Source organism: Artemia franciscana, chromosome 10 (assembly GCF_032884065.1).
Source record: "Artemia franciscana chromosome 10, ASM3288406v1, whole genome shotgun sequence".
Classification (NCBI taxonomy): domain Eukaryota; kingdom Metazoa; phylum Arthropoda; class Branchiopoda; order Anostraca; family Artemiidae; genus Artemia; species Artemia franciscana.
Window position 1 is genome coordinate 5,179,962 of NC_088872.1, and position 27,692 is coordinate 5,207,653.

Below are 27,692 nucleotides of genomic sequence, written 5' to 3' on the forward strand. Positions count from 1 at the left end.
TAGCATTTGGAATATTAGTGAAATAATTATTAAAAGCATCCGGTACTGAACTTGGGTCAATTAATCTGCCACTGATGTCCTTAAGGTTAAGAGGTAAAGATCTTGAACTTCTTTTTTTTGAAAGAATTTAATTTATTGTTGACCAAATTTTTTGCAAGTTCCCTTTGCAATGAGAGATTTTCGAATAATAATAATTTTTTTTTTGCTTCCCGGACAAGTTTGGTATATAAATTTTTGTATTTTTTATAATTAGTCAGGTCAATAACGTTACTGGTTTTGCAAGCTAACTTATATAGGTCATTTTTTCGATATGAAGATATTATCAGGCTATTTGACATCCAGGGGCGTATATGGCTAGTTTTTCGGTTTGATTTACGAACTGGAAAGGTTGAACTGATAAGATCACTCAGTCCTTGTGTAAAACCATTTGTGGCTGAATTAACATCCTGACAATCCAAAACCTTGGACCAGTCAAAGGATTTCAAACGATCCGTGAACCTGTTCATATTCACAGTATTATATATTCTATTATACGTAGGGGTTTTAGTTCTAGAGGGCTGAGTAGTTGGTAGGGAGGGTAGCGAGAGATAGATTGGAAAGTGATCTGACAGGTCAGAAAATATTATTTTGGAGGACAGGTGGTTTCCCAGGGAAGTGGATACAAAAATGTTGTCAATTACAGTAGCTGTAGACCTCACAGGATCAACTCTAGTAGGAAAAAGGATTGTGGGAAGAAGACCACTTGAGGTGAATGTTTCAAAAAAGGTATCACAATCATTATTATTGCTAACATTTAGTAAATTACAATTGAAGTCCCCAAAAACTATTGCCTTCTTTTGTGGTAAATTAATAAAACTAGAAAAATCATCAAATAGGTTACAAAAGAAAGGGGTCGGAAATGAGGGGGGCTTATAAAATAATGAAAAAATAAGAGAATTCTCGTCAACACTTATGTCTACGATTATTGAATAAATGCATCTATTATTTATAGGTTGCGAGAATAAGGATTCACAGTCTAATAGCCTGGTGAATTTCAGACTTGACCGGATGTAAAGAGAAATGCCGCCAGAGGACTTGGTTAATTTTCTTTCAATATGAATAGCTTGAAAACCAGGGAGGGAAAATTCACTCTTATCATCAATTTCTGAAAACCATGTTTCCGTTATTCCAATTACGTCGAAAGGGCAGTAACCATTAATTAAAACTAAGTCTTTAAAATTAGCCCACTTATCCCGTATACTTCTGATGTTAAAGCAAATTACATTAAGTTTGGTCTCTTACATTAGCTTAGGTTTCACATTTTTTACAAAATCAAAAGTGTCGAGATATTCACAGTTAATTTGGTTTAAAGGGCTATCGGGGCTAGCTAAGGGGCTGGTGGGCAAATTATTTTGGTCATCGTAATAGTTAAAAACAACATTATTACACAGTGATAAATTCGTGAGAAACGTAAAATCTTGTACGGTGCACATTTAAACATCCATTGTGGTCTGAGTTTCATCATCTCCTTGATTAGAATATTGGAAATCTTCTTCAGCCGACGAAATATCATTGGTGGTAATTTTGGACTGGGATGGAAAGTTTGCCGTTTTTTTCTTAGATTTCTTGCCTTTGACTAGGGCAGTGGCATCGATTACCGTCTTGGGGGTTGTGGCAATTTCAGAGCCTGCATTGATTTGATTTGCAGTTGAGTCTACAGACTTAACTAGCTTTGATGTGGAATCTATGTCCTTTTTCATGGAGGATAATTGAGCCATAGCTGTTTCTAATATGTCATCACCTAGGAGTTTAGTGATAGCTTTCTTCTTGAGAGTATTTTTGGTTTCCTCAGCTTCATTACTAACCTCAATTAAGTGACTGACTGTGAGATAAGTTGCAAGCCTTTGCCATTCTTGGCTATTTTTAGATGAATCTTTTGGAGGGCAGGATGTTGAAGTAAACTTAGGTAAGGGATGGGGGGAATGACTAGAACCTTGAGTATGAACATTATTTGCCTCTTTTGGAAATGATACTGTCTTTGCATCTGCTACAGCAACTGTTGCTTGGCTTCTACTGGGCCGATGGGGTGTGGGTTGCCAAGGGATTCTTGCAGCTACAACTGAGTAGGGTAGGTTCATTTTATCAGATGTTCTAAGGATTACAACTCGCTTTTGGTGAGCTGGGCAAGATTGTTTTTGGAGGGCTGTGTGTCCCTTCCGGTTACAATTTCTGCAGAAAGGTTCTGACTCAGGGCATTCACTAATTGCGTGGCCTGTTTTCCCACACTTAAGGCAAGACGGATGGGACTGTTTGCAGTGTTTTTTGCTGTGGCCGTGGGCTAGACAAGTGGAGCATTGTAGGGGCTTAGGCTTATAAATCTTGTAAAAAAGAGACATACCGTACAAGAATATTTCTCCGCTTAGCTCAACTTTGCAGCAAATGAGGATTGAACGGCTAGGGTGAAGAAAACCTTCTTTGTTTAAACTTAGCCTTATAGCAGTTGAAGGATTGATGAGAAGACCTGAAGAATCTATTAGTTCAGTTTGTATTTCCTCCACTTTTACACTGGTATCAACACCATACAGCACATACTTGTGTAACTTTTCCACATCTTTTTTTGTGGCTAAAATTTTTGAGCCATCAAGAATTATTTCTTTGGATTTTGACAGGACATGGTCTGCCGCCTGAGAAGACGTAAAGTAAATATCAATAGACTCGTCCTGCTTGAAAACAAGTTCAAAATTCACCTTGGTGATCAGAAAGACAGCTTTCCTAATTTGCATTATTCGATCTTTTGAAAAGGGTTGGCCATTGGTTTTCTTGATTGAGACAGTATAATAATTGGGGTGATCGTTAGCACTTGTTTCTGGGACACTTGAAGAGAGGGGTTGCACTATCGTTGGTGAACGAGTTTCATCCTTTTTCCTCTTTTTGCCAGGCGTCTCACCTCTTTCATTAGAGTTAGTTTCGGCTAAGGCCTGAATTCCTGACAAGTGGCTAACAGTTTTGGATCGCGTAGTTGGGGGGGGGGGTTCTAGGAAGAGTTTTATAGGTAGGCTGGAATGGCGACCGGCTAAGGGTTTCAGTGGGAGTATCCTTCTCGGGTGGTAGCCTTAGGGGCTTTTTCCCCGTCATTTATTCCGACGAGATACTGCAGATTCACAAACTTAATCACAGTTTTTAATCAGCGATAACACCAATATATTCAATTATACACTAATAATAACTCACTGTGTATGAAGTGAGCAATCCCTCACAATTAAGTCCGCAAGTTAATTGCGCAATCACAATACAGTACAAAAAGTAATCCGATTAGGTTCATAAGCTAGTTCCTTTTAGTTCAGATACTAAATTCATACTGATAACTTCCTTGGGTGGTTTTAGAAGTAAATATCCCCTCCCCCAGAAAGTTGAAAATTAAACGAATTACAGGGTCGAAGGGACAAAAATACTGATGACAGAGCTGAGTTTTTATCTCCCCCCCCCCTCCCCAAATAAAACAAGCGAATTCTATGGTAGTTGATATATCTTCTGTGAGTAACACTGATTTTTGTCTAAATTGTACTCTAAGGAAGATAATAGATTTTTTTCTGAATTTCATTCTTAAGGGGACCAAAAACCCATTCTGTCTTTGTTTGCTCAACATTCATCATGTTAAAACATGCCAGATGCTCTAAGCACGCAAAGGCGAATAAACCTGCAAATTTTCCCAGAGTAAAACTCAATACAGGACATCCTGATTTTCAAACCTGTTTACATCTAGTGTAACTTCAACTTTGCTAAGTGTGCCTGTTCATCAATTTATGTAAGGAAATCATTCAAAAAAAGAAAAAGACACTTCATTAAATTAAGATCAAGCAGATTAACATCAATCTGGACTTAAGGAAAGAGCAGTAAACTTAAGGAAAGTAAGAAGACAATAAAGCCAAAAAATAAATGAATGAGCTTATAAGTTACAAAAATAAAACTAATATTATTCACAAACTCAAAACGAACAGAAATTACAAAATAATTGAACAAGGAAGTTATATGTCTTGTACCCCGATTATAGTTTTTTAAACAGTTATTATAAGAGATAAAACAGTTAAAAGAAATGTATATTGGACTAATTAAAAAAAAACAATAATGAACTTCGAATATGCCAAAAATAAAATTGATATTCTAATCAATCTCAAAACGAATAGAAATTACTAAATATATGAACTGTGGAAATTCCCCCTTGCACTCCAATCATTGCGCGATTGTTGTATAGAATTCCAATAGCAATCAAGACCACATCAAAAAAAAAATAAGTAAAAAAAAAATAGTCTTCTGTCAATATTCTTCTTTTAGTTTTATTTTTTTTAAGGAAATAGAGGGGTGGTGCCTTTATTTTTTTAATTACCTTTACTTTTAATTAAATTTTTGCCTTTAATCAGCTTCAGTTACCCTTAATTAAACTACCTTTAGAATATGAATAATTTAATTTTTTAAAGAAATGCATTTTATTCTTTGCAGTGAAGTTTTGCAATAACGAATCTATTCGGTTCTTTTATTCATTCTAAAGAAGTATTTTGGAAATGAATAAATATTAATGGAACTTTAGTGCCTATCAGTCTGACGGAACTGTATTGATATTAAAAAATGTAATCGCAGCAAATTCGAGAACTGTCACTACTCTACAAATTTTTCAATGTTAAAATCATAAAAGACTAATGATATATTAATTATGGATTTGACTAAGAAACCCTTAAGCTGAACCGTCACTATTTTACCCTTTTCTGCTTTTAACTTAGTATTTGGGTACAAATTTTGTCCATATGTAGACATATGTCCGTCAAGAGTCAACCCAAAAACTTTGATCATCCTCATTTTAATTCTTATAGGCTTTCTCAATGGGCCACGATCATATAATGAGAAGAATCTAAGTTACCCAATTGTCTTCAAAGTCCTGTGGACAGGGTCAGTGATAAATCTTTGAAAAACTTTTATTTGGGCTTTCCTATTGGCTTCATATGGCTCATAGAAATTCATAGACTATTTGAATAACCCTTATTGCATGTCTATCTACCCTACTTCTGCCCTAGGACGGATGGATGATAGATATCTATCAAAAAGTGAATTGACATCAATTGTCTACAATTCTGAAAAAGTCTTATGCACGCTTTGCCTCTCACACAGACTATCTGTCTTGGCTTTTTTACCAATTAGTCATAACTTGATGGCAACTTTGTTTTGATTCGAAAATCATTGGCTCATTGCCCAAACATTGGCCACTAAAGGAAAAAGAGACTAGATTATAATTCAAAAATCATTGGATTCGTAACCAAACATTGGCTGCTTCAGGAAAAAGAGACTAGATTTTAATTCAAAAATCATTGGACACATTCCCCAAACACTGCCCGCTACAGGAAAAAAGACTAGATTTTAATTAAATATTCATTGGACTCATTGCCCAAACATTGGCCTCTACAGAAAACAGAGACTAGATTTTAATTCAAAAATCATTAAACTCATTGCCCAAACATTGACTGCTACAGAAAAAAGAGACTAGATATTTTAATACAAAAATCATTAGAGTCATTACCAAAACATTTGCTACTACAGGAAAAAGAGAATATATATTAATTCAAAAATCATTAAACGCACTGCCCAAACACTGGCCGCTACAGGAAAAAGAGACTATATTTTAATTCAAAAAACATTGTCCCAAACATTGACCGCTACAGGAAAAATAGACTAGATATTAGTTCAAAAATCATTGGACTCATTGTTCAAACATTTGCCGCTACAGGAAATAGATACTAGATTTTAATTCAAAAATCATTAAACTTATTGCCCAAACATTGACTGCTACAGAAAAAAGAGACTAGATATTAGTTCAAAAATCATTGGACTCATTGCCCAAACATTGGCCGCTACAGGAAAAAAGACAAGATTTTATTTAAATAATCATTGGACTCATTACTCAAACATTGGCCGCTACAGAAAACAGAGACTAAACAGAAAAGAAAAATCAATATGTACAAGCAAACAGGCAATCAATCAAGCAGGGAAACAATCAATAAAGTCACACCATAAATAAGACACTAATGCAAGCAAAGCAAGGTGAGTATCCTACAGCTCCTCTGCTTTATAAGCTACTACTTAAAAAATCCAAGGGAATGACAGGTTTGATTAACCGACCTGAACGAGTGGTATATCTGGTATCTCTCGGCATCTGGGTAGAGACATCCTCTTTGCACTGTGGAGGTACAGCTATAAGTGACACACAGATACGTTCTTCCTTTCTTGTGGCCTGTAGAATACTCACCTTGCTTTGCTTGCATTAGTGTCTTATTTATAGTGTGCCTTTATTGATTGCTTCCTTGCTTGTACATATTGCTTTTTCTTGTATAGGTGCTTGGGTTATAATAAACAATCAAACTTCTACATGGTGTCAGAAGTAGCGATGGATTCAGTTCATTGCTCAACACCAACGATCGACTGGAATTCCCAAAACTTGAGAAATGCGTGGAATAGATTTTAGCAGGATACGAAATTAATGTTCAGTGGCCCCCTTAGTGGTAAAGCAGAAACTGTGAAATGCTCATACTTCCTCATAGGGTTGGCAAAAAAGGCAGGGATATATTCAACACCTTCACTATTGTTGACTCAGAACGGAATGTATCTTCATACCTGGCAAAATTTAATACTTATGTGGAACCAATGGCAAACCCCATTTTTGCCAGATACAAATTTCACAAAAGGAACCAGGATGATGTAGAGACAGTTGAACAATATGTAACAAGTCTCAAGACCTTAGAAAAAGACTGCTCATTTGGGAATTTAGAAGATGAAATGGTCAGGGACAGGCTAGTTTTTGGTATAAGAAATGACAGAATCAGAGAAAAGTTGCTTACACAGGGATCAACACTTACTCTCACTACTGCCATTAACACAATCCGACCAATGGAAGAAACCCAAGCACAACTACTAACTATGAATGAAACTGAGCACCAGACAGCTATCAAACAAGAAGTCGATGCGGTGCGCAAATATCCTGAATGTTATATGTGTGGCGGACAGTATTCCCGTGGACACAAGTGCCCCGCAAAGGGAAAAACATGCTCCAAGTGTGGTAAGCTCAACAACTATGCTAGAGTTTGCAAGAGCAAAACAGTTCATCTGCTGGAAATTGCAGGAACAAGCTCTGGTTCTCAGGCTATGCATGCATTAGACTTCTCCCCTAGCTCTAAAAGTGAGCTGTATATTGATTCAATTCATTCAATGAATCCAACCAAAGACCATCACATTGATATGTACTTCAGTACGCAAAAAAAGTACATCAGCTGCAAGATTGATACAGGAGCAAATGCCAACATACTTCCATTAGTGGAATATGAGAGATTATGTCACCGTACCACACTAAACAAAACCAACAGTATCCTGACAAGCTATACCAACGGGAAGTTTCAAAGCATTAGAGTACAGAGCAATTAAAAGATCAAGCCCATTGCGTGGCAGTTCAAAATAAAACCCATATCTCCAAGAAAGGAAATAATAAAAAGGGTTTGAGCATAAAAAAATCGTATAATTTCGAAGATACGAGTATTAATCTATGACCTTAACAAAATTACTCAGCAAGACCGTATCCAGGGGGGAGGGGGTTTAACTTCCTCCCCACCGAAATTTTTGTCTGACTCATAAAAACGTAACAAAAATGCATATAAACAAATTTTCTATACGTTTTTTGTACCCCAAAAAATATTAATTAATATTTTAAATAATGATTTGCGGAACACAATATGGACTACCATGGTAGTCCATGAGTATACATGGACCCTAAAAAAGGATTCAAACACATATTGGAAATCAACCGTAATTTTGGCAAGGCCCAAACATGGAAAGTTCGCTTCTTTATCAGTATGACAACTTTTTTGAAAATAAAAATATCCAAGATTTACCATCACTATCTGCCATTTTTTGCCATATAATTTTTGAGCCAATTCCAAAATTGTCATAACAGTACAAATGAAACCCTCTTCAAATAACCATCTTCGTGAAAATCCTACAATTCTTAATCAAAATTCCCGACATTCTTAGGTGAGAACCCTCAGTGGCAGGAATAAGAAAAACTTAATTTGAGGTCAAGGATGACATGACCAAAGTAGCTATGAATATGGAAGCTAAAGACTTGAAGTTCACCGTAGATCCACTATGGCTGACGCAAGCTCACAATGTACAGTGAAAGGGTTTCCTTATTTTTCTTTCTTTTTCTACTAAATATTAAATAAAAAAAAATTGTTTTTTTTAACTGAAAGTAAGGAGACACATTAAAACTTAAAAGAAACATAAATTACTCTGTATATGAAAGGGGCTGTTCCCTTCTCAACGCCCCGCTCTTTACGCTAAAGTTTGATTCTTTCTCTCAACTCTTCTTTTTAAAACAGTAAAAAACTTTAGCGTAAAGAGTGGGGCGTTGAGTAGGAAAAGCCCCTTTCATATACGAAGTAATTTCTGTTCGTTTTAAGTTTTAATGTCGCTCCTTACTTTCAGTTAAAAAAAAACTTTTTTTTATTTAATGTCTGAACGTTATTGAATCAATGCATGTTTTGATTTTGGCTCTCCGCAGAGGAATAATTAAAACGAAATTTGCAAGTTTATTTACTTTTTGGCTAAATGGCTTTCTCATAGTTTTGATCGAACGATTTTGAGAAAAAAGGAACGGTGGAGGAAGCCTAGTTGCCCTCCAATTTTTAGGTTACTTGAAAAGGTGACTAGAATTTTTAATTTTTTCAGGAATGTTTTATTAGTAAAAAATATACGTAACTTACAAATTAACTTACTTAACGAACTTCTATATTCGTATATTTTTTATTATGTATATGAGGGGGTTTGCCCCCTCGTTAGTAACTCGCTCTTTACACTAAATCTTTAATTTTGTCCCAATTCTTTAAGAATGACCCCTGAATCAGAAAGGCCATAGAAAAAATTAGTTGAAATTACTAAAAATACTTCAGCATAAAGAGCGAGATATTTAGGAGGAGAAGAACCCCTAATATGCGTAATAATCTCTGTTCGTTTTAAATTTTAATGCTACTCCTTACTTTCAATTGAAAAAACTTTTTCATGTTTATTTTTTCATTGTTTTTTTTTATAGCAATGCTAGAAAATTCTGCACCCTTTTCATTGAATTTCTCTTCCCCCGTGATATATTCCTCCAAGGAAAGATCCTCCCACATAGCCCCCTCCCCCCCCAAACCCGAAAAAAATCCCCCTGAAAACGTCTGTACACTTCCCAATAACCATTACTGTATGTAAACACTGGTCAAAGTTTGCAACTTGCAGCCCCTCCCCGGGGACTGTAGGGAAGTAAGTCATCCCCAAGGACATAGTTATTATGGTTTTCGACTATGCGGAACGAAATGGCTATCTCGAAATTTTGATCCGCTGGCTTTGGGAAAAAATGAGCGTGGGAGGGGAACTAGGTGCCCTCCAATTTTTTTGGTCACTTAAAAAGGGCATTGGAAATTTTCAATTCTGTTAGAATGAGCCCTCTTGTGACATTCTAGGACCACTTGGTCGATACGATGACCCCTTGGGAAAGAAAAAAAAATAAAAAAAAAATAAACACACACCCATGATCGGTCTTCTGGCAAAAAATATTAAATTCCGCATTTTTGTAGATAGGAGCTTGAAATTTTTGCTCTAGGGTTCACTGATACGCTGAATGCGATGGTGTGATTTTCGTTAAGATTCTATGACTTTTAGGGGGTGTTTCTCCCTATTTCCCAAAATAAGGCAAATTTTCTCAGGCTCGTAACTTATGATGACAAAGACTAAATTTGATGAAACTTATATATCTAAAATCACCATGAAAATCCGATTCTTTTGATGTATCTTTTAGCATCAAAATTCCGTTTTTAGAGTTTCGTTTACTATTGAGCCGGGTCGCTCCTTACTACAGTTCGTTACCACAAACTGTTTGAAAAAAAAAAATTATACAGTAAAACACTTAACCCTCCTTAAGCTTTCCCTTACTTGAGATAACCCCTTAAACAGAGGAATAAAAATTAAAAAGAGAAGGAAAGAAAATAAAGAGAAAACAATTCTGCATTTGCGCGGGCACCTGGTCACAACCCTTCCTAACAACTAAAGTAAATGTCTAATATGAAGTCTTAATATCCAATAAATCAAGTCTTCCGTAAACTTTGGGACCCTGCACAAGGACGACAAAGAACTGAAGAGACATACAGTTTAACCTTTTTTAATAGAGACAAAAAAAAATTCGAAAAAATCACATACTTTTAAACACAAAAACGAAGAAAAGCTACGATTGAAGCAGCAATTGTAATAATTGACACCATAAAATCAAGCGTTAAATTTGATTAAGCAGGATCACCTAAATAAACCTAGTCTTCCATCTGTTCTTCATCATCCTGAAAAATAATCAATAAATCAACATGGATTACTAATTTTTTTTTCAAAATTTTACACAAATGTTTTGTATAACCTTTCGTCACTGTTGGCAGGTGAGATACACTGACCACAGCTTGGAAGATGTTTTACTTTTAACGCTTTACAACTGCCGATAACCTACTGGCAAGTTTTCCGAGAAAACTGTAAATATACAAGGCTGGCGAATAGCAAAAATCAAAAGCCCAAAATCAATAACAGCATGAAAATAACAATCTTTTAACAAGATACTTTTTGTACCTATATTTTTCACAAATTCTACTCTTTCCAAATTTGTACATTTTCTAAATTAGCACCCACAATTTCGGTAGGGAAGGAGTGAGGAAAAAACCGGTGGTTCATGGTAGTAGAGGAGTGCTCATGTATTTACTGTAGTGAAGTATTATCCGAATTAAAAAAAATTGAATTAAAATAGTCACAAAAATAAGTTTTAAAAAAGCAAATTTGCAATTTTGAGCTTCTCTTTTGACCAGCGTAATTTACAATTAAACTTGTGAGATAGCTTTCCGTACCATTTACGATATTTTTTACAGATCTCTGGGGGAGGGATCTTCAGTCCATAAGCCCCTTTTAAGTACACCCCACACTATAAGAACATAATACATGAAAATAAGGAATCGATTCCAAGAGAAATTGACTCCTGGCCTGACTACAAGTGCATCTTTATACAAAGATCACACTGCCTATCGGTCATATATTAACCTATATTAATGCAGTAGATACTATTTCTGGTCAAGTGATCCCTATAAGCTTTTAAATCCCAATTTAAATTATATTTAGGAGTTTTAGATTGTGAGTTATGTTTATAGACTTTGTTTGGTATTTCTTCTATTTCGCTACGAACAGCCATTGGTTTCAAAAGCGGATTGTTACTGATTTGGAAGTCCTGTATTAAAACTGTATTGCTTTTGCGTTGTTTTACGATAACTCAAAACATATGAGTTTATTCTCTTCCGTTTAAGCGAACTTTGTATTCATTGAATAAAGTTTACTTTTCGAGTAAGTAGTCAGTTTGAGTCAGGCTTTTAGGCTTACAGAATTTTCTATTTTGTTAGAACTGTGGTAAACCTCTTCACCAGGGACAAAATCATGACTAGCTACTTTAGATTCAATCCTACGTGCACCTTATAAGAGATCAAAATTTTTCAGCTTTTACACCTACTTCAGTTAAAGACCACTGTCATGTTATATATATATATATATATATGTGTATATATATATATATATATATATATATATATATATATATATATATATATATATATATATATATATATATATATATATATATAAAGAAAAAAAAATATATAATATATATATAAAGAAAAAAAATCTCATTTTAATTGTTTTATTTGACTGCAGTAATCTTCAGTTTGTGTTAACCATAATCTTGACGTCAAGAGCCATCCTAATATTTAAGAGAATTTTTTCGACAGTTAATCGAAAGCTACATGTTATAAGAACTACAGCTATATAAACTGTAACAGGCTCATGTACTTCCACCTTCCCCAAAAGTAACATTTTTACGATTTAATCAGTAATTCTATATTTTCAAAACAATTCCCTGTATATTTGTACTTTTAAGACCTACACTCCACCTTGTTATGAAATCAAGTAGAAGTTTCTGCACTGTATATAATTACATACATATAACTCTTTAGCTAATATCATGTTTGCCTTTAAAATAGTCGATTGAATCACACTTGGCAAGGACACTTGTAAGAACCATTAAAGGCCTTTTTTACAACCTTAACTCATTTCTAATACTCTTGAGCCGAAGGCCAAGGGGAAACCTCAGGTCCCAGCCCCCCCCCAACTAGATTCTATTATTTATAATTCATTGACATATCTTATTCAAATTGTCAAATAAAATTAATTTTTGTTGTTGTTGTCTCCCCTCCCCCTAAAAAACCCAAGTACGTGACTATTGCGAGCAAAGAATATTTGCAACACGATGTGAGAGCTCGTATCTCTTAAATTTAACGAAAAATTATTAGTAACCCAAGTGCTCGCAGTAGGTATTTTTCCAGTTTCATCAAAGATTTTTTTTCGTTACCTACAATAAATTTTCTACGGATATATATATATATATATATATATATATATATATATATATATATATATATATATATATATATATATCGCAGTCAAAGGTAAAAATTTGTTCAGTATTATTTAATAATGAATAAAGAATTCAGCAGCTGAACAGATCGCTTCAAATGTCCTATTGCTACCCGTTTTATCAATCCCAAGGATTAATGTGAGATGATTGATTCAGATGTCTGGCAACTCTGAACAATCGTTTTTCGTAATTTCACAATCATATTTCGCTTATTAAAAATAATCCGTGCTTGTGTGATGCACGCGCCATCTATTTCATTACGGTTCGCTCGGTTTTTCTTATTTTTTAATTAGTTCGCTTAGTTTTTCTGAGTTGGTCGGACACCCCTTTTTAGAAGTTTGATTTCCAGCATAAACTTTACATTTTTGCACTTCTTAGTCAACAGTTTGCAGTGTTGTTGAACTAGCCTAAAGTAACGATGTTAGGCATCTTTCATTGTTGGTTTTATTTTAGTGTCCTCGTTTTTATTGTGAGCTGAAATTTTTCTTTACTTCAATCCTTTGTTTTACTGAGGACGGCTATTAGATATATAACCGATATATTCAATAGGTTTTCTTCCACAATCCACTGTCTTTAAGATTTCTTTCTTACATTGTCTTCTTATGTTGGTATTGTTAGACCTAAATTATTATTAGTTTTTGTAATTCTGTTATAAATTATTATATGAATTATTTAATTAAAGAAGAGTTAAAATACGAATTAAAGTCGTAAAATTTATACGACAAGTATGTAAATAACAAATAATAAAAATAACATATATACAGTAATAAAATAAAATAGTATTTATGCTTATTGGGACTAAAGCAGGGATGTGTGCTGTCACCAAAATTGTTTAGCCTCTATTTAAATGATGCCAATGAATTTTTCGCTAAGAATAATGCACCAATGTTATCGATAGATTTGCTTAAACTGTGCTTACTACTATTTGCTGACGACATCGTATTACTGGCTGAAACAAAGGAGAAACTGCAACAATTATTAGAGATTACGGAGGTTTATTTGGAAGAGAAGAAGTTAATCCTGAACACATCGAAGTCAGTGGTGATGGTATTTGGTCGTAAAGCCATGGAAAGTGAAGATGTGAATTTTTCCTTTAAAGGTGAAACTATACCAGTGAATAATGAATTTGTTTATCTTGGGGTAAAGTTTACTAGTAATGGGAAATTCAGTGGGCATCTGGATCTAGCGAATGCAAGGGGGAGGTATATTAGCGGTGAAATAGCGAGGAGTAGTCTTAGACGGGTGAGAGATATTAGAGTACATAAGAGGATTTGGACAAGTAAGATAGTACCGGCGATGCATTATGGAGCAGAGATCTGGGGCTATCGGAAAGGTCCAAAACTTGAGGTGGTTATGATGAGATATTATAAGAGGATGTTAGGACTATGGGATTCGTTTAGTAATTTGGTAATCCAGGGGGATTTAGGGCTAGTATCGCTGCGATCTATGAGGCTAGTGACCATGGTGAGATATTGGGTTAGGATACTGGGTATGCAGAGATTTACGGTAGCAAAGGCAGCATACTTAGAGGCGTTGAGACAGAATAGTAAAACAGGGTGGCCGGCGGAGATTAAGGACATCTTAGACAAGTGTGGATTAGGAGAATGGTGGAATGAAGGAAAGGGGATTATGGGTATGGAGGAAATAGTAATAAGGGAGGTACAAGAGAGATTGAAGAATCAAGAAATACAGATATAGTGGGCAAGCCTGGATCGTTCAGGGTCGTTAAAATTTTATAAACAGATAAAGAGGAGTTGGGGGGAGGAGGTATTTTGGAAGGTTGGGTTAAGTAGAGAGGATTTGAAGGCGTATTTGGATTGGAGGGGAAATGGATTTTTGATTGGGGAGAAAAGAAAGTATCAAGGGAGAAAAGGGGAGAAGGTAGTATCTCAAAGCCACATCAAAGCCACTTTACTCGGTGGTTGTGAAAGCAAACGATATGCCGCCTGAGTTAACGTCCCCACAATCCCGGAAAGACTTCTTTGCAAAGGTTTGCCCTAGCGACGTAAGCTCCGATTCTCTTACTCTGAAACGTAGCAACGATGAATGGAAGATTCTTGTCCAGTCTCGAGATGCCGCTACCCAACTTGCAGAAGCAATGAAAAGGAAGAACATAACCACTAAAGTCAAAGTTCCCCAGTTTGTCGGTATCATGAAAAGAGTACCCTCATCAGTTAGCGAGAGTGAACTCTGTCAAATTGCTGGTTGCGACAAAGTGGCGCAATGCGGATCTACGAGAGCGTTCAAGTTATTCTATGCAAGTCGACAAACACTTGAAAACGCTATCGCGAACCCGCTGAAGATTTGTTTAGAACTGTTCAGGATTGAAGAGTTCCGCTTTCTACCGAGGAGGTGTTTCAAGTGCCATGCTGTTGGTCATTTAGCAGCTGACTGTTCGCAACCAGAAAGGTGTTCGCGCTGCGGTGGCGATGGTCACAGCTCTAGTAAGGACAACCCATGTAGTAATCCGCAAAAATGCCTAAACTGCGGCTCTAGTAGACACTCTTGCTACCATGCTGCTTGTCCCTTTAACAAAGCCCAGCCTAACACTAGCACGTAAATGGAAAATCGAATATTCTGCTGGAATATGAACGGTAAAGTGTTGGACAGAATCCCCCTTCTAACTGACCTTTCTAAAGAATATAACTGTATTTGCATACAGGAACACTTTCTGACCGATGATAGTGTAAACCTTCTAAAGTTTTCCTCGGATATGCATTACCTCGTTCAACCTGCGCGAAGATCTGGGACTCGGGGTCGTCCCTCTGGTGGCCTAGCCATAATCACGCGCTCTAACTCGGGGCCCCCCGTGTGTGTCGAGCAGAATGAATGGTTCCAAGCTGCCAAAATGCATGGCGTGTTTTTCGTAAATGTTTATTTACCAACCAATTACAATGACATCGCTTCAGAAAAGAAGTTTGCAAAAGCATGCCAGAAGCTCGGAAAGTGCCTCCTCAGTTTAGTCCAGAAATCATGCCCTGTTATAATTCTTGGTGACTTTAACTGCAATCTCGACGATCATTCCTGCCCTCGGGCTGTACTATTGCTGAACGCCTTACCAAGCGGATTTAAAGTTGCTAAGAAGGATAAGTGCTATTCCTATATCAGTACCGCAAAAACCGTCTCAAATCTTGATCATGTAGTAACTTACAAACTGGACCTAGAGTCAGTCTCGGTTGGATCTGACGGTGCCTATTCGGATCATTTACCTCTCTCTTTTGCAATACCAGCCGTCAGTCCCCAGTGTGCTCCAAAAACCAAGCCTGAGCCAGCACGTGATTGGAAAAAAGTAGTCCGTGAGCAGTTCCAGCTCAATTGTGAACAAATTTTGAAGAAAATTAAAGTGCCTTTCCACCTCCTACAGTGGGATTGTGACCTAACGGAAAGCGAGATACGCCTGCAACTGAACATGTATTTCTACGAAATTTGCCACTCCTTGAGAGTAGCTGAAAGGGTTGCTGTCCCATTACGTAGCGTCCGACGTGGGTCGCGAGTGAAAGGATGGGCCTCTAACAGTGAGCTTGTGAAGGCAAGAGCAGCTGCCAAGTTCTGGCTGGGGGTTTGGCACGAGTGCGACCGGCCAAAAAGCGGGGTAGTCAATGAATTGCGGGTTTATACAAAACGGCGGTTCGCGAAAGAGCTACGAAAACATCGTAGTAGCCTCAAACGGGAAACAGTTTCAAAAATCATTGAAAACCCTAATTTGGTCTGGAAGCTCCGTGCCAGGCCTGTAGAAAGTACGGGACAAAATGCTAGTGATATAGATGAGGAAATATGGGTAGATTATTTTGCTGCTGAATTCTCCCCACCAGATGAAGTGAAAAATAAAAAGTTTAGCGAAGAGCTCGATCAGCTTATGACGAAAGAGCATAATTACCTCGTGATTTCTAGTGCGAAAATAACCCACCTTTGTCAAAAATTAAAGAAGAAATTATCCGCCGGTGCCGACCAAATCTGTGCTCTACACCTACTGAATGGTGGTCCAGTTCTATCGGAGCATTTAGCAATAGCTTACCAAATTATACTAACACATGGTATTGTACCGGACATTTTCTGTTTAGGTGTGATCACTCCAGTTTTGAAAAAGGGTAAACCTGCTCATGAACCATCGTCATACAGACCCATTACTGTATCATCTGTGTTTTGCAAGCTATTTGAAAAGCTCATAATTTCGGACATTAAAGCTAGTTGTAAAGTGCCTCCCCACCAGTTTGGATTCCAAGCTGGCTTAGGATGTGCCCATGCCTTGCATGTAGCTGCAAATGTTCTACTGGATGCCCACATTTCGAAAGAAAGCCTAGCTATAGGTGAATATGATGTACAGCGGGCTTTTGATTCGGGTATCCATTCTCAGAATATGGTTGAGCTGAGAAAGTCCGGAGTTGACCGTGCTATTGTCAAACCCTTGAACGACATGTATAGTAGGCTCAAGGTCCGTATTAAACTGTCAGGTAAATTAAGTCGTAGGTTTGCTGTGGTGAAGAAAGGTATAAAACAGGGAGCCGTATCATCACCTGATCTGTTCAACAACAGCATATCGACGGCCCAGTCAAAAGTGGCCCCTTGCTGTATTTTTAAAGGCATTGACGTGTCCCTAGTTGGGTTTGCAGATGACCTTCTAAACTTTTCAAGAATTTTGTCTTCTTTGGAATCTAACTTTAAAATTTTGGAGATGGAGTATGATGAAATTGGGTTGAGTTTTAATGTGACAAAATGTGAAGTACTGTTATTTAACTGGAATGCCTCTCAACCCGAAATCCAACTAGGGTCACAGGTGGTCATGCCCTCTAAGTCAATTGTATACCTGGGTCTGCCGATCGGTGAAACTCTTCAGCATACACGAGCACTGCTTGTAAAGCACATCGAGAAGAAGATCAGGTCAGCTTATGGAGCTTCGGTTTCCTCCAAGCGTAATCTAAATAGGTCGCTGCGTGCACAAATATTTGTTGCTGTTGCCTTACCCCATGTTCTTTACGTTTCGCCGTTCTGGAAGTTACTTACAAATTCGAATAAAGTAACTATAAGAAGAATATTCTTCAGGTACCTCAAGTTCCTACTTGAGATGCCATTAAGAACAAGTAATTCTTACCTAACGAGGCGGTATTCAGTACCTGACCCATTTACTGCGGTGGAAGCGTGTCTTGAAAAGTACCGTGATAGAGTAGAAGCGAGTAACCACCAGTGGACCGCCATTCTTACATAGTTGTATTATAGTTCCTTCGTGATTATTTTCATTTCAAGAAGTTTCGTTGTGTTTTGTATGTGCGTTTTCTTCTCTTTTGTTTTTTATCCGTCTTTTGTTCAATTGTGACGGGTTTTTCCAATATATTTATTTATTTATTTATTTATCTATTGCTTGTCCTATGTGCGGATCTCAGGATGAAAGTTTAATACATTTTGTGTGTGAATGTGTCGAATTGAATGATTGGAGGCGTGAGATGTATGGTAAAGAAAAATTGAATGAGATATGGATGGTAGATAGAATGAATGATACAAATTTCCTGAGTATCAAAAGGATAGCAAGGTTTGTCAGGATTGCAGCGGTGCATCGGGAGCGTTTTCTTTAAATAGTTTTAATTTAATGTAGTGAATTTGTTGTTTGTGTATTATGTAATTTTCCTATGGCCCACGGGCTTTTTTTTCTGGAATAATTTATTATTAATTATTATTATAAGACACAATATGAATTATTATTATAAGTCACAAAGACAGCGAGTCTTAATAATTTGAGGCCTAGATCTGGAGAATTTCCTAAGTAAATCCTTTCTTCTCTCCACGTTCCCGGAATAGAATTGCACTAAATTTCCTCCGTTGAATCCTAGTTGAGAGTCAACTTTTTCCCATCAAGATTGGAAGTGCTCTCTCTTTCCCGTTATATGATATAAAACACAAGAATTTCTTTTTCTCTTCTTTTTTTTCTCTCTCTTTCAATCGGGAAAGCGGAAGATTTATGGGACGACCAATTAAGCGTGGGGGTCCTTGGCAATATTTTTAGAATAGGTTGTTAAGAGTGAAATTACTATTAATAAAGGGGAAAAGTCCGTTAATCCTTAGTAAGAAGAAACGTTTTTATGATTAACTTATTTTGTCGTTAGTTTAGATATTTTCGCGCTGTATTCTGTTTCTGTGCGTGCTTGTAATTTGTACTGTTGTTTAATGTTCTTGCTTGTGTGTTATTTATTTATATTGTTGTGTGTATATGGCCCTTAGGCTTTTGAAATACACTTATCTATCTATATTTATGCTATATAATGTATGATGTAAAATAATATTTAGTATCAACATAAAAAAATACAAGTATAAATAATTACTTAAATAATGATAATTTCAATTAGACAACAACTCTTATCTTCCATAGATGTGGCTTTGTTAGAAAAACTGTCGAATTGCCCAATAAGTATTGAAAGTTTTTCTAACTACATTAATTGCTTGAGAAAGCAATTAAATTGCCGTCAAGATAAAAAATTTCCTTGATAAGTGGAAATTGCTTCTGTGGAACTTCTTATGAACCTGCGGTTATTGTAATAAATTAAATAAGTATTAATTAAATTAAATAATTTAATTAGATAAATTAAAAAGTAAACTTACATCAAAACCAAAACAATTATCCCTTTCCTTGGCCAAGTCCACGGCTAATGACATCGGAATTCGTTCAGCTCGAGACGTACCCTCTAGCATGGAATCAAATTCTAAAAGAAAAAGCAAAAAAGGTGTGAGTCACTTGCTAAAATGGTGAGCAAAATGTGATAATTGTTGCACACAAGGATTAAAACATAGATAAACCTACAAATCTAGGATATTAGGAAGAGGGATACAGTTCAAAACAACCTTGGAAATAGGAGGGGGACCTAATCCCTAATACCAGCTATTAAAATGCAGCACTTTCTAGTTAAAAAATTATAAATAAATAACTTCAAAGAATCTTTAATGGATGGTCTTCTCCCGACCCTCTATTAGCAACAGATTTACAATTAATAGCATTATAGCAAAACGTATCTCCCAGAAAGAGGTTTCGTTCAACAAACTTACCCGTATGTTCATCTTAACCTTATTATCAGATTAAGAACGTTGCTTTACAATCCCATGAACAATTTTTTTGCTAAATATTATTTTTACTTAATATCAAAACGACAGTAGGGAACAAAAAAGGAAACAAACTGCTAATAAAATTCATCCATATTATCCATTGATTTTCACTCTCCTTTCAATCTCTAGAACTTCATCTTCCTAGTACAGTTTCGGTACACCTACACAGAGCCGTTTCTAGGGTTGGTGGTGCCCGGGACAAAAGTAACTAAAGCGCCCCCCTTACAACTCAAAATTAAGCAAAAAAGACTGAATCAAAGTGGGCAATGCCCCAGCCAAGGCGAATCTAAAAAGTCATCGCTTCCTCGTACCATATGTAAATTGACGGATCAGAAAAATCGTAATGCTTCCTCCTTCCATATGTAAACTGATCAATGTGAAAAATCATATCGCATCCTCTCACCATATGTAAACTAATGCATAAAAAAATCATAGCGCTGCCTCGTACCATAGAATCGATTTTGAATCCTAATTGCATAGTTTGTGACACGCAGGCTATAATTCAGAAACTTCTGTGCTAGGCAGCCCAGACACCACCACCTTATCTTCTCTATGAAGCTAAAAAAAACTCTCATTTTTCATTATATTGCATTCAGACTTCAGTTATCATCAGAAAAAGGCTTAATGTTTCTATCAACCGTTAACAAACCAAATTACGGTAGACTACCCGTCCACCAATAAGGTAGGCAAACAGTGAAGAATTTGGTGATATTTTAGCAACAATCTTTACTTCTTAGGGTTAAGAAGAAATGAGTTTGATTAAGAAAACTAACTGATGTTTTAACTCTTTCAGGAACCAGGGGGGACAATCCGAATACTACAGAATATAGCTATAAGTGGCCACTATGTTATAGTCAAAGGTAAAAAGGAAAACATTTCAATAATGGAATATAAATCAACATGCTCGGGTCACCCTCTCCTCTGTGTTTTGATCATTCTTATCCCCCCCCCTTCCAGTACCTACTCTTTAATTACTAATGACTAAAAATTAGTGATTTTAGAGAATGAAGAATTAGTGATTAAGAATTCATGTTTCGAACAGCCAGATCCCACCTGATCCAACTCGATTCAACAGTAAGGCATTAGGGCGCCTCTAAACTAATTTTTGTGCTCCTTTGGTATTTTATACTAATGAGTTTTCTCGTTTCTTTCGGAAAAAAAGACAGACATGGATTAAGGGTTATTTATTCCAAATACGCTAATTTTGTATCCGTTTCGATATGAACTTATGATCGATATCGAATCAATAGTTCTATTCTTAAGCACCACTTACTTTACCAAGTCACTCTGAGAAGTCGATTTAAAAAAGCCTAAAGTCTAGTAACCCCTTGTCCTTCATTTTTTGGCCCTTAGTTACCCCTTAAGTGATTAAGTGTTAATTTTCTTTTGGTTTTGTCTGCTTTAAATATTTGTGTTACCATTGTCGTGCTCCTAATTAAGCTAATTTCGTCTTCTTCTTCTGTATCATACTTCACTGTTTCGTTGCTTTATTTGCAAGTGGGTAATAAATGACTACCTTACATTATTATTTAAAATCTAAAAACAAGGCGAGATCTTAGCTTAATTTTCATCAACCAATCATTTTCTTTTCAGCAGCTTCAGGTACCCAAAAATTTGCCTTTATACACCCAATTCTCAGTTACAACTGATCTAAATTAATAGGGAAAACATTTCTAAAACCTACTCAGAGGCCCAAAGTATACATAGATTTATCTTGCCTTAATCTTCAATTTAGGAGTAAAAAAGGGATTAAACCCACGGTTACCATATAATTACACCCGCAAAGAAAAACTTAATTATCAGGCAATCTTTATGTCGTTTTATCTCCAGTGAAGTATATCGTTAGTAATTTAACTATGAAAAAAAAATAATCATACCAGTAATTCCAGACAATGTGGTGTCTTCTGGGTTAACCTCTGTCTCTTCTAAGGTCTCTTCCAAGCCAGTTACTTCAGATTGGGAATCAATAGCTGAACTCGACATAAAACTTTCTCGTTTAATAGCAAAACTGCAGTCTTTTTCAGTTCCATAATCTTCTACTAGTTCTTCTTCTTCTTCGTCCTCTTCTTCTTCACCTTCCTATTATAAATTTACAAACTTTAAACTTACAAATATTTTAACGGAATTCAACGAGTCTAATTTTCTGATTATATATAGGCAGTGTCTCTATTGCCACATAGTGCCTAATTGCGACGAATTAACTTTGTTAATTGGATCGGGAAATATTTACGCTGAAGTCAAGAATGCTATCAGTTTTGTCTTTTTTTTCTTAATTCCAAATTTATAACGAATTTTGTAATTCTACACAAATAAGAGAAAGAGTTATCAGAAAATAATTACGAAAAAACTGTAGACACCGAATATTATTTACACTTACATCCAAATGCACTTCAAACAATTAAAAACAAGATTTCCGTTTCCTCCCTCCATCCCCAATGTCCCCGGATCCAATCCAAACTGAAAATAGAGCATCTGAGACATGAGATATTTCTATATATCAAGTTTCATTAAGATCCGAACACCCATTCGTTAGATAAACATACCTCAATTTTCACGATTTCTCCTCCCTCCAGCTCCCTCCTCCCAGATGGTCAAATCGGGAAACAGCTATTATCAAGTCAATTTGTGCGGGTCTCTGACACGCCTACCAATTTTCATCGTCCTAGCACGTCCAGAAGCACCGAACTTTCCAAAGCACTGGAAATCCGCCATCTCCCCAAAAGAGAGCGGATTCAGTCCGGTTAAGTTAATCACGTACCTAGGACATGTGCTTATTCTTCTCACCAAGTTTCATCCCAATCTCTCCACTCTAAGAGTTTTCCAAGATTTCCGGTTTCCCCCTCCAACTTCCCCCAATGTCATCAGATCAGGTCGGGATTTAAAACAAGAGCTCTGAGACACGAGGTCCTTCTAAATATCAAATTTCATTAAGACCCGAACACCCGTTCGTAAGTTACAAATACCTCTTTTTATTTTTCCGAATTAACCGTTCCTCAACAATTCCCCTCCCCCCAGATGGTCGAATCAGGGAAGCGACTATTTCTCATTTAATCTGGTCGGGTTCCTGATACGCCTGCCAACTTTCATCGTCCTAGCTTATCTGGAAGTACCCGAACTAGTAAAATGGGGACCGACAGACCGACGGACGGACAGAAATTGCGATCGCTATATGGCACTTGGCCGACCGGACAGTGCTATAAAAAACACTAATCTGAAACTTGAAATTGGCTAAGACTAAGAATTGAACCATGTGGTAATCGCCACATATTATACAACTATACAAGGACGGATTATAATGCAATGACCATGTCCTAACGGGAAGGAGGGGTTAAAATGAACTTTCCTTTATAAAGGTCATTGTATGTGTTGCTCACATTGAAAATAGTTATAATCCTTCAAATTATTTTCTCTTTCTGTTAAACAATCTCTTGTAACTGGCTAGGGAAAAGGAAGAATTAAATCAAGTATTCATGAACTTTTTTTTAGGTCAAGGTCAACTAATGTCGTCGATGAATCCATACATGTGGACAAAACTCTGAATATTTAGTGTGAAGAAAAGAATAAGACTCTTTCGAGTATCGCACATATCATTATGACTCCGTCTTCGCGCGTGCGCAATGACAAATTTTTATACTGTGATCCCAAGTAGTAACTGAAGCTATTTCTGTGCCGCAAAGGGAAACTTCCCTTTCTGCGGGCTGTGATGTGTCTTATTTCTAAACAAAATGTGATATCTAAGCAAATCGAGCCTAAAATATGGACAATCCATATCATTCGGTAAACAATGTCCTTCTATCACATGTAGCCACTTAAAAAAAAATCAAGATAAGGAAGAAAACTGAAAAAACTAGAGCTTGAGAAAAAGCAAGGACTCTTAAGACCTAATTTAAAAAAAATTAAAGCTGATACACAAATGAAATATTAAAGTGCAAATAAATATTAAATAAAACATATCAAACAATTAGAATGAAGAATGACAAAATAATGGAATAGAAAAATGCAGAAGATAGAATAAAACTTACTTGGAGTTCAATAACTTCTAGAACAACATATTGTTGCCCATCCTGACCTTCGACTGCCATTAATTGATCAACCTCTTCAGGTACTTCTACCTATAAAATATAGTGTGAGTTTACTTTTTATTTATTAGTTATTTCTCTTGTTTGTTTATTCATATAATATTTTCTTTATTTCTACTCTTTTTTCCTTAATAACGGTATTACTGATTTGATTCAGGTGTTTATCCCAAGCCCAACGAGCTATGCCCGGTGTTTTTGATGTTGTCTGTTGTTTGTCGATGTTTTGTCAATGAATATATTCTATCTATCTATACCAACTACTATGGAACCTCAAACTGGTATATATGACACCAATTTTTAACAAGGTGTCAAAACAATAATAGCGTCTGCTTTTTAATCTATATATATAAAAATAAGTTGTCTGTCTGTCTGTCTGTGGATCAGGTGACGTCATGTTTCTGTGTCGACTGACGTCATGAAGTTAGTTGTCGTCATTTTTGCTATGACGGTGACGTCATTAATGGTATTTAAGACATGCGTTCACGGAAAAATGTTTAATTGTAAAATGACTGAAGAATCTACAATGGCAGAGAAATTACAGACCGGGACACAAATGACGACCGAGACAGAGGGAATATAAGTGACGACCGGGAACCTCAAAGAGAAATTACAGACTGGGACACCCGGACACAAATCACGACCGGGACACAGGGAATATAAATGACGACCGGGACACAACTACAACGGGGACGCCGGGGGCACAGGCGGGATATATAAATGAAGACCGGGACACAGGGATTGTTCGAATAGAAATTACAGACCGGGACACCGGGACACAAATGACGACCGGGGCACCGGGACACAGGGAATATAAATGACGACCGGGACACTCAAAGAGAAATTACAAACTGGGACACCGGGACACAAATGACGACCGAGACACAGGGAATATAAATGATGACCGGGACACAGGGACACATCATTAGAATAATGAGGTATAGATCTGAATACGGATTGTTTTTCCCATGGACAATTATATGTTGCATGTTCAAGAGTCAGTAAACCTGACAATCTATTTATATGCACAGACAATGGGATAGCGAAGAATGTTGTATATTCGCATGTATACGTAGTTGAAAACATATATTTATATCTATCTCTATTCACAGGTGGGACACAGGGACACAACTACAATGGCGCGTAACGACTTACGCGCGCGGGGGGGCTTGGGGGGGGGGGGCGAAGCGCCCCACCAACTAGGTGTTGGGGTGGCGCGAAGCGCCACCCCAACAGCTAGTAATGAATAAATAAAATAAAGCTTTATACAATAAAATAAAAGGAAATATATGCCTCACTCCTTGGGGGGGGGGAGCAAGTGCTACCAGGAGCTTTGTTTTTAGCGATTTGAAATAGTAATATTTCTCTTTTCCTATTTATATAAAATGTTTCAATGTACTTAAAAACGTGTATACAAGGTATTTAAATATCAAAGGACCCATTATAGAGGTAATGACGGCTTCAGCAGAGTAGAAGATCAAAAGTCATACGGAATTTCCATCCATGTGAACAATAATATCCCTTTCTGTTCCCCCCCCCCCCCAAATTCTATAGAGGCAATATTATTAATAACTTATTCAACAAAACTACTGTTTATCGGAAATTTTGACTAATTTCGAGTAAATTCGAGTATTTACTCGAATTCTGTCCAAAACTTTTAATTATTCCAACATCTTAATTCTCAAGCAGAATAACTTAAAAAACAGAGGATTACCAATCAGTTTTAAATTATTGATAGATACAATTTAACAGTAAGCTATAAACATGGATTTGCCTATAGCTCACATCATATCTTGAGTTGGCATGGAATTGATTTGAAAGTCAGTAAGAAATTAAATAAAAAACAACAACAAATCAGTTCATATGAGGTGGGCTACCCCTTCCTCAATTAGTCCCCCCTCATAAAGGGAATAATTTCTGCTCATTTTAAATTTCAATGTAGCTCCTTACCTAAATTTGAACAACTTTTTCTTTGTTTAATCTTAGTATAGGATAGGTCCTACAAGCACATCTGCTTTTGAACGTAAACAGAAAATGGAATTCAAACTGTTTTGTCCCTCTTCACACAACATTGAAAGCATGTCCAATGTGGTATAAAGGGGACTTATAGGAAGCTTGATATCCAAATTCATGTTAACACGGGGACTTAATACTTATTTATAATGGAAAGTGTTAATGTGGTGAAGGATCAGAAGCATATACCGTTTTAAGGGTATTTGCTTCTGAATGATAAAAGGCAGAATTGGATACTTAGTGTACGAATTCTTGTACGCCCCTCTTGACAACGTGGTGACACAGGGACTTATTAATTAATTATAATGTAGAGTGTTAATGTAGTGTGGAAACTACAAGAATATCTGCTTCTGAGTGATAAAAAAGCAGAATAGGAATGCTGGTGTCCAAATAACCGCAAGTCCCTCTGACACGACGTTGAAAGTTTATCTACTATAAAACAGAATTCAAACTATATTATCCCCATCTGTACACTATACAGACAGAAGATAAAAAAAAAGGCAACACGAGTGTTTAATACTAAATTATGTTGGAAAACGTCAAAGTAGGGTAGGGTCCAAAAGGATATCTTCTTTTGACTGACAAGACCCAGAATAGGAAGCTTGGTATCCAAATTCTTGTATGTCCCTCTTGACACAACGTTGAAAGTTAGTTCAACGTGGTAACACGGGGACTTACAACTTTGAGTGCAAAAAAAAACATAGATAAAAAAAAATAGAACGCAAACTAATTTATCCCCATCTGAACACAATACTGACAGAAGGTACAAATGACAACACAGGGACTTATTACTTAATTATGACGGAAATCGTCAATTTAGTGTAGGATCCACAAGGATATCTGCTTCTGAATGAAAAGAACCAGAATACAAAGCTTGGTATCCAAATTTTTGTATGTCCCTCTTGACACAACGCTGAAAGTTAGTTCAACGTGGTAACACAGGGACTTACAACTTTGAGTGCAAAAAAAAATTGATAACAAAATGGAATTCAAACTATTTTATCCCCATCTGGACACAATACTGACAGAAGGTAAAAAATGGTAAAACAGAGATTTATTACTTAATTATGATGGAAATCGTCAATTTAATGTGGGATCCACAAGGATATCTGCTTCTGAATGAAAAGAACCAGAATACAAAGCTTGGTATCCAAATTCTTGTATATCCCTCTTGACACAACGTTGAAAGTAATTTCAACGTGGTAACACGGGGACTTACAACTTTGAGTGTAAAAAAAAACTTGATAAAAAAATGGAATTCAAACTATTTTATCCCCATCTGGACACAATACTGACAGAAGGTACGAAATGGCAACACAGAGATTTATTACTTAATTATGATGGAAAACGTCAATGTAGGACTCAAAAGGATATCTACTTCTGAATGACAAGAACCAGAATAGGAAGCTTGGTATCCAAATTCTTGTATGTCCCTCTTGACAAAACGTTGAAAATTAGTTCAACGTGGTAACACGGGGACTCCTAATTTTGAGTATGAAAAAAAAAATAGATAAGAAAATGAAATTCAAACTATTTTATCCTCTTTTAGACACAAAGTAGAAAGAAGGTACAAAATGGCAACACGGGGATTTAACACTTAATTGTGATGGAAAACGTCAACGTAGTTTAGGATCCACAAGGATATTTGCTTCTGAATGAAAAGAACCAGAATAGAAAGCTTGGTATTCAAAATCTTGTATGTCCCTCTTGAGACAACGTTGAAAGTTAGTCAACGTGGTAACACGGAGACTTACAACTTTGAGTGCAAAAAAAAAAAAAAATTGCTAAAAAATGGAATTCAAACTATTTTATCCCCATCTGGACACAATACTGACAGAAGGTAAAAAATGGTAAAACAGAGATTTATTACTTAATTATGATGGAAATCTTCAATTTAGTGTAGGATCCACAAGGATATCTGCTTCTGAATGAAAAGAACCAGAATACAAAGCTTGATATCCAAATTCTTGTATATCCCT

At 36.3% G+C, this 27,692-nt stretch overlaps 2 protein-coding genes across 11 annotated transcripts in view; one reads left to right on the forward strand and one right to left on the reverse strand.

The window, feature by feature from the left end:
* LOC136031690 (uncharacterized) overlaps positions 1 to 23,956 on the forward strand; it is a 140,014-nt gene extending 116,058 nt beyond the window's left edge. For 3 of the 5 annotated variants that reach the window (XR_010618560.1, XR_010618561.1, XR_010618559.1), the window contains one exon: positions 13,437 to 14,417. Coding sequence is in view for 1 of the 5 variants with exons in the window: in XM_065711374.1 (XP_065567446.1) it covers positions 13,437 to 13,637; positions 20,418 to 20,484; positions 23,111 to 23,171 (329 nt within the window). In the remaining 4 variants the exon portion in view is untranslated. Of the gene's footprint in view, positions 1 to 12,659; positions 14,418 to 20,417; positions 20,485 to 23,110 lie in introns of those variants that run through there. The other 2 variants (XM_065711374.1, XR_010618562.1) reach the window with 2 other exon arrangements.
* The window catches only part of LOC136031688 (transcriptional repressor CTCF-like), a 62,445-nt gene continuing 44,944 nt past the window's right edge, over positions 10,192 to 27,692 (reverse strand). For all 6 annotated transcript variants that reach the window (XM_065711371.1, XM_065711367.1, XM_065711370.1 and 3 more), the window contains exons 13-16: positions 23,647 to 23,736; positions 21,502 to 21,703; positions 19,127 to 19,227; positions 10,192 to 10,379 (exon numbers count right to left, since the gene is read on the reverse strand). In XM_065711371.1, the coding sequence (XP_065567443.1) occupies positions 10,353 to 10,379; positions 19,127 to 19,227; positions 21,502 to 21,703; positions 23,647 to 23,736 (420 nt within the window). In that variant the 3' untranslated portion in view covers positions 10,192 to 10,352. The remainder of the gene's footprint in view (positions 10,380 to 19,126; positions 19,228 to 21,501; positions 21,704 to 23,646; positions 23,737 to 27,692) is intronic.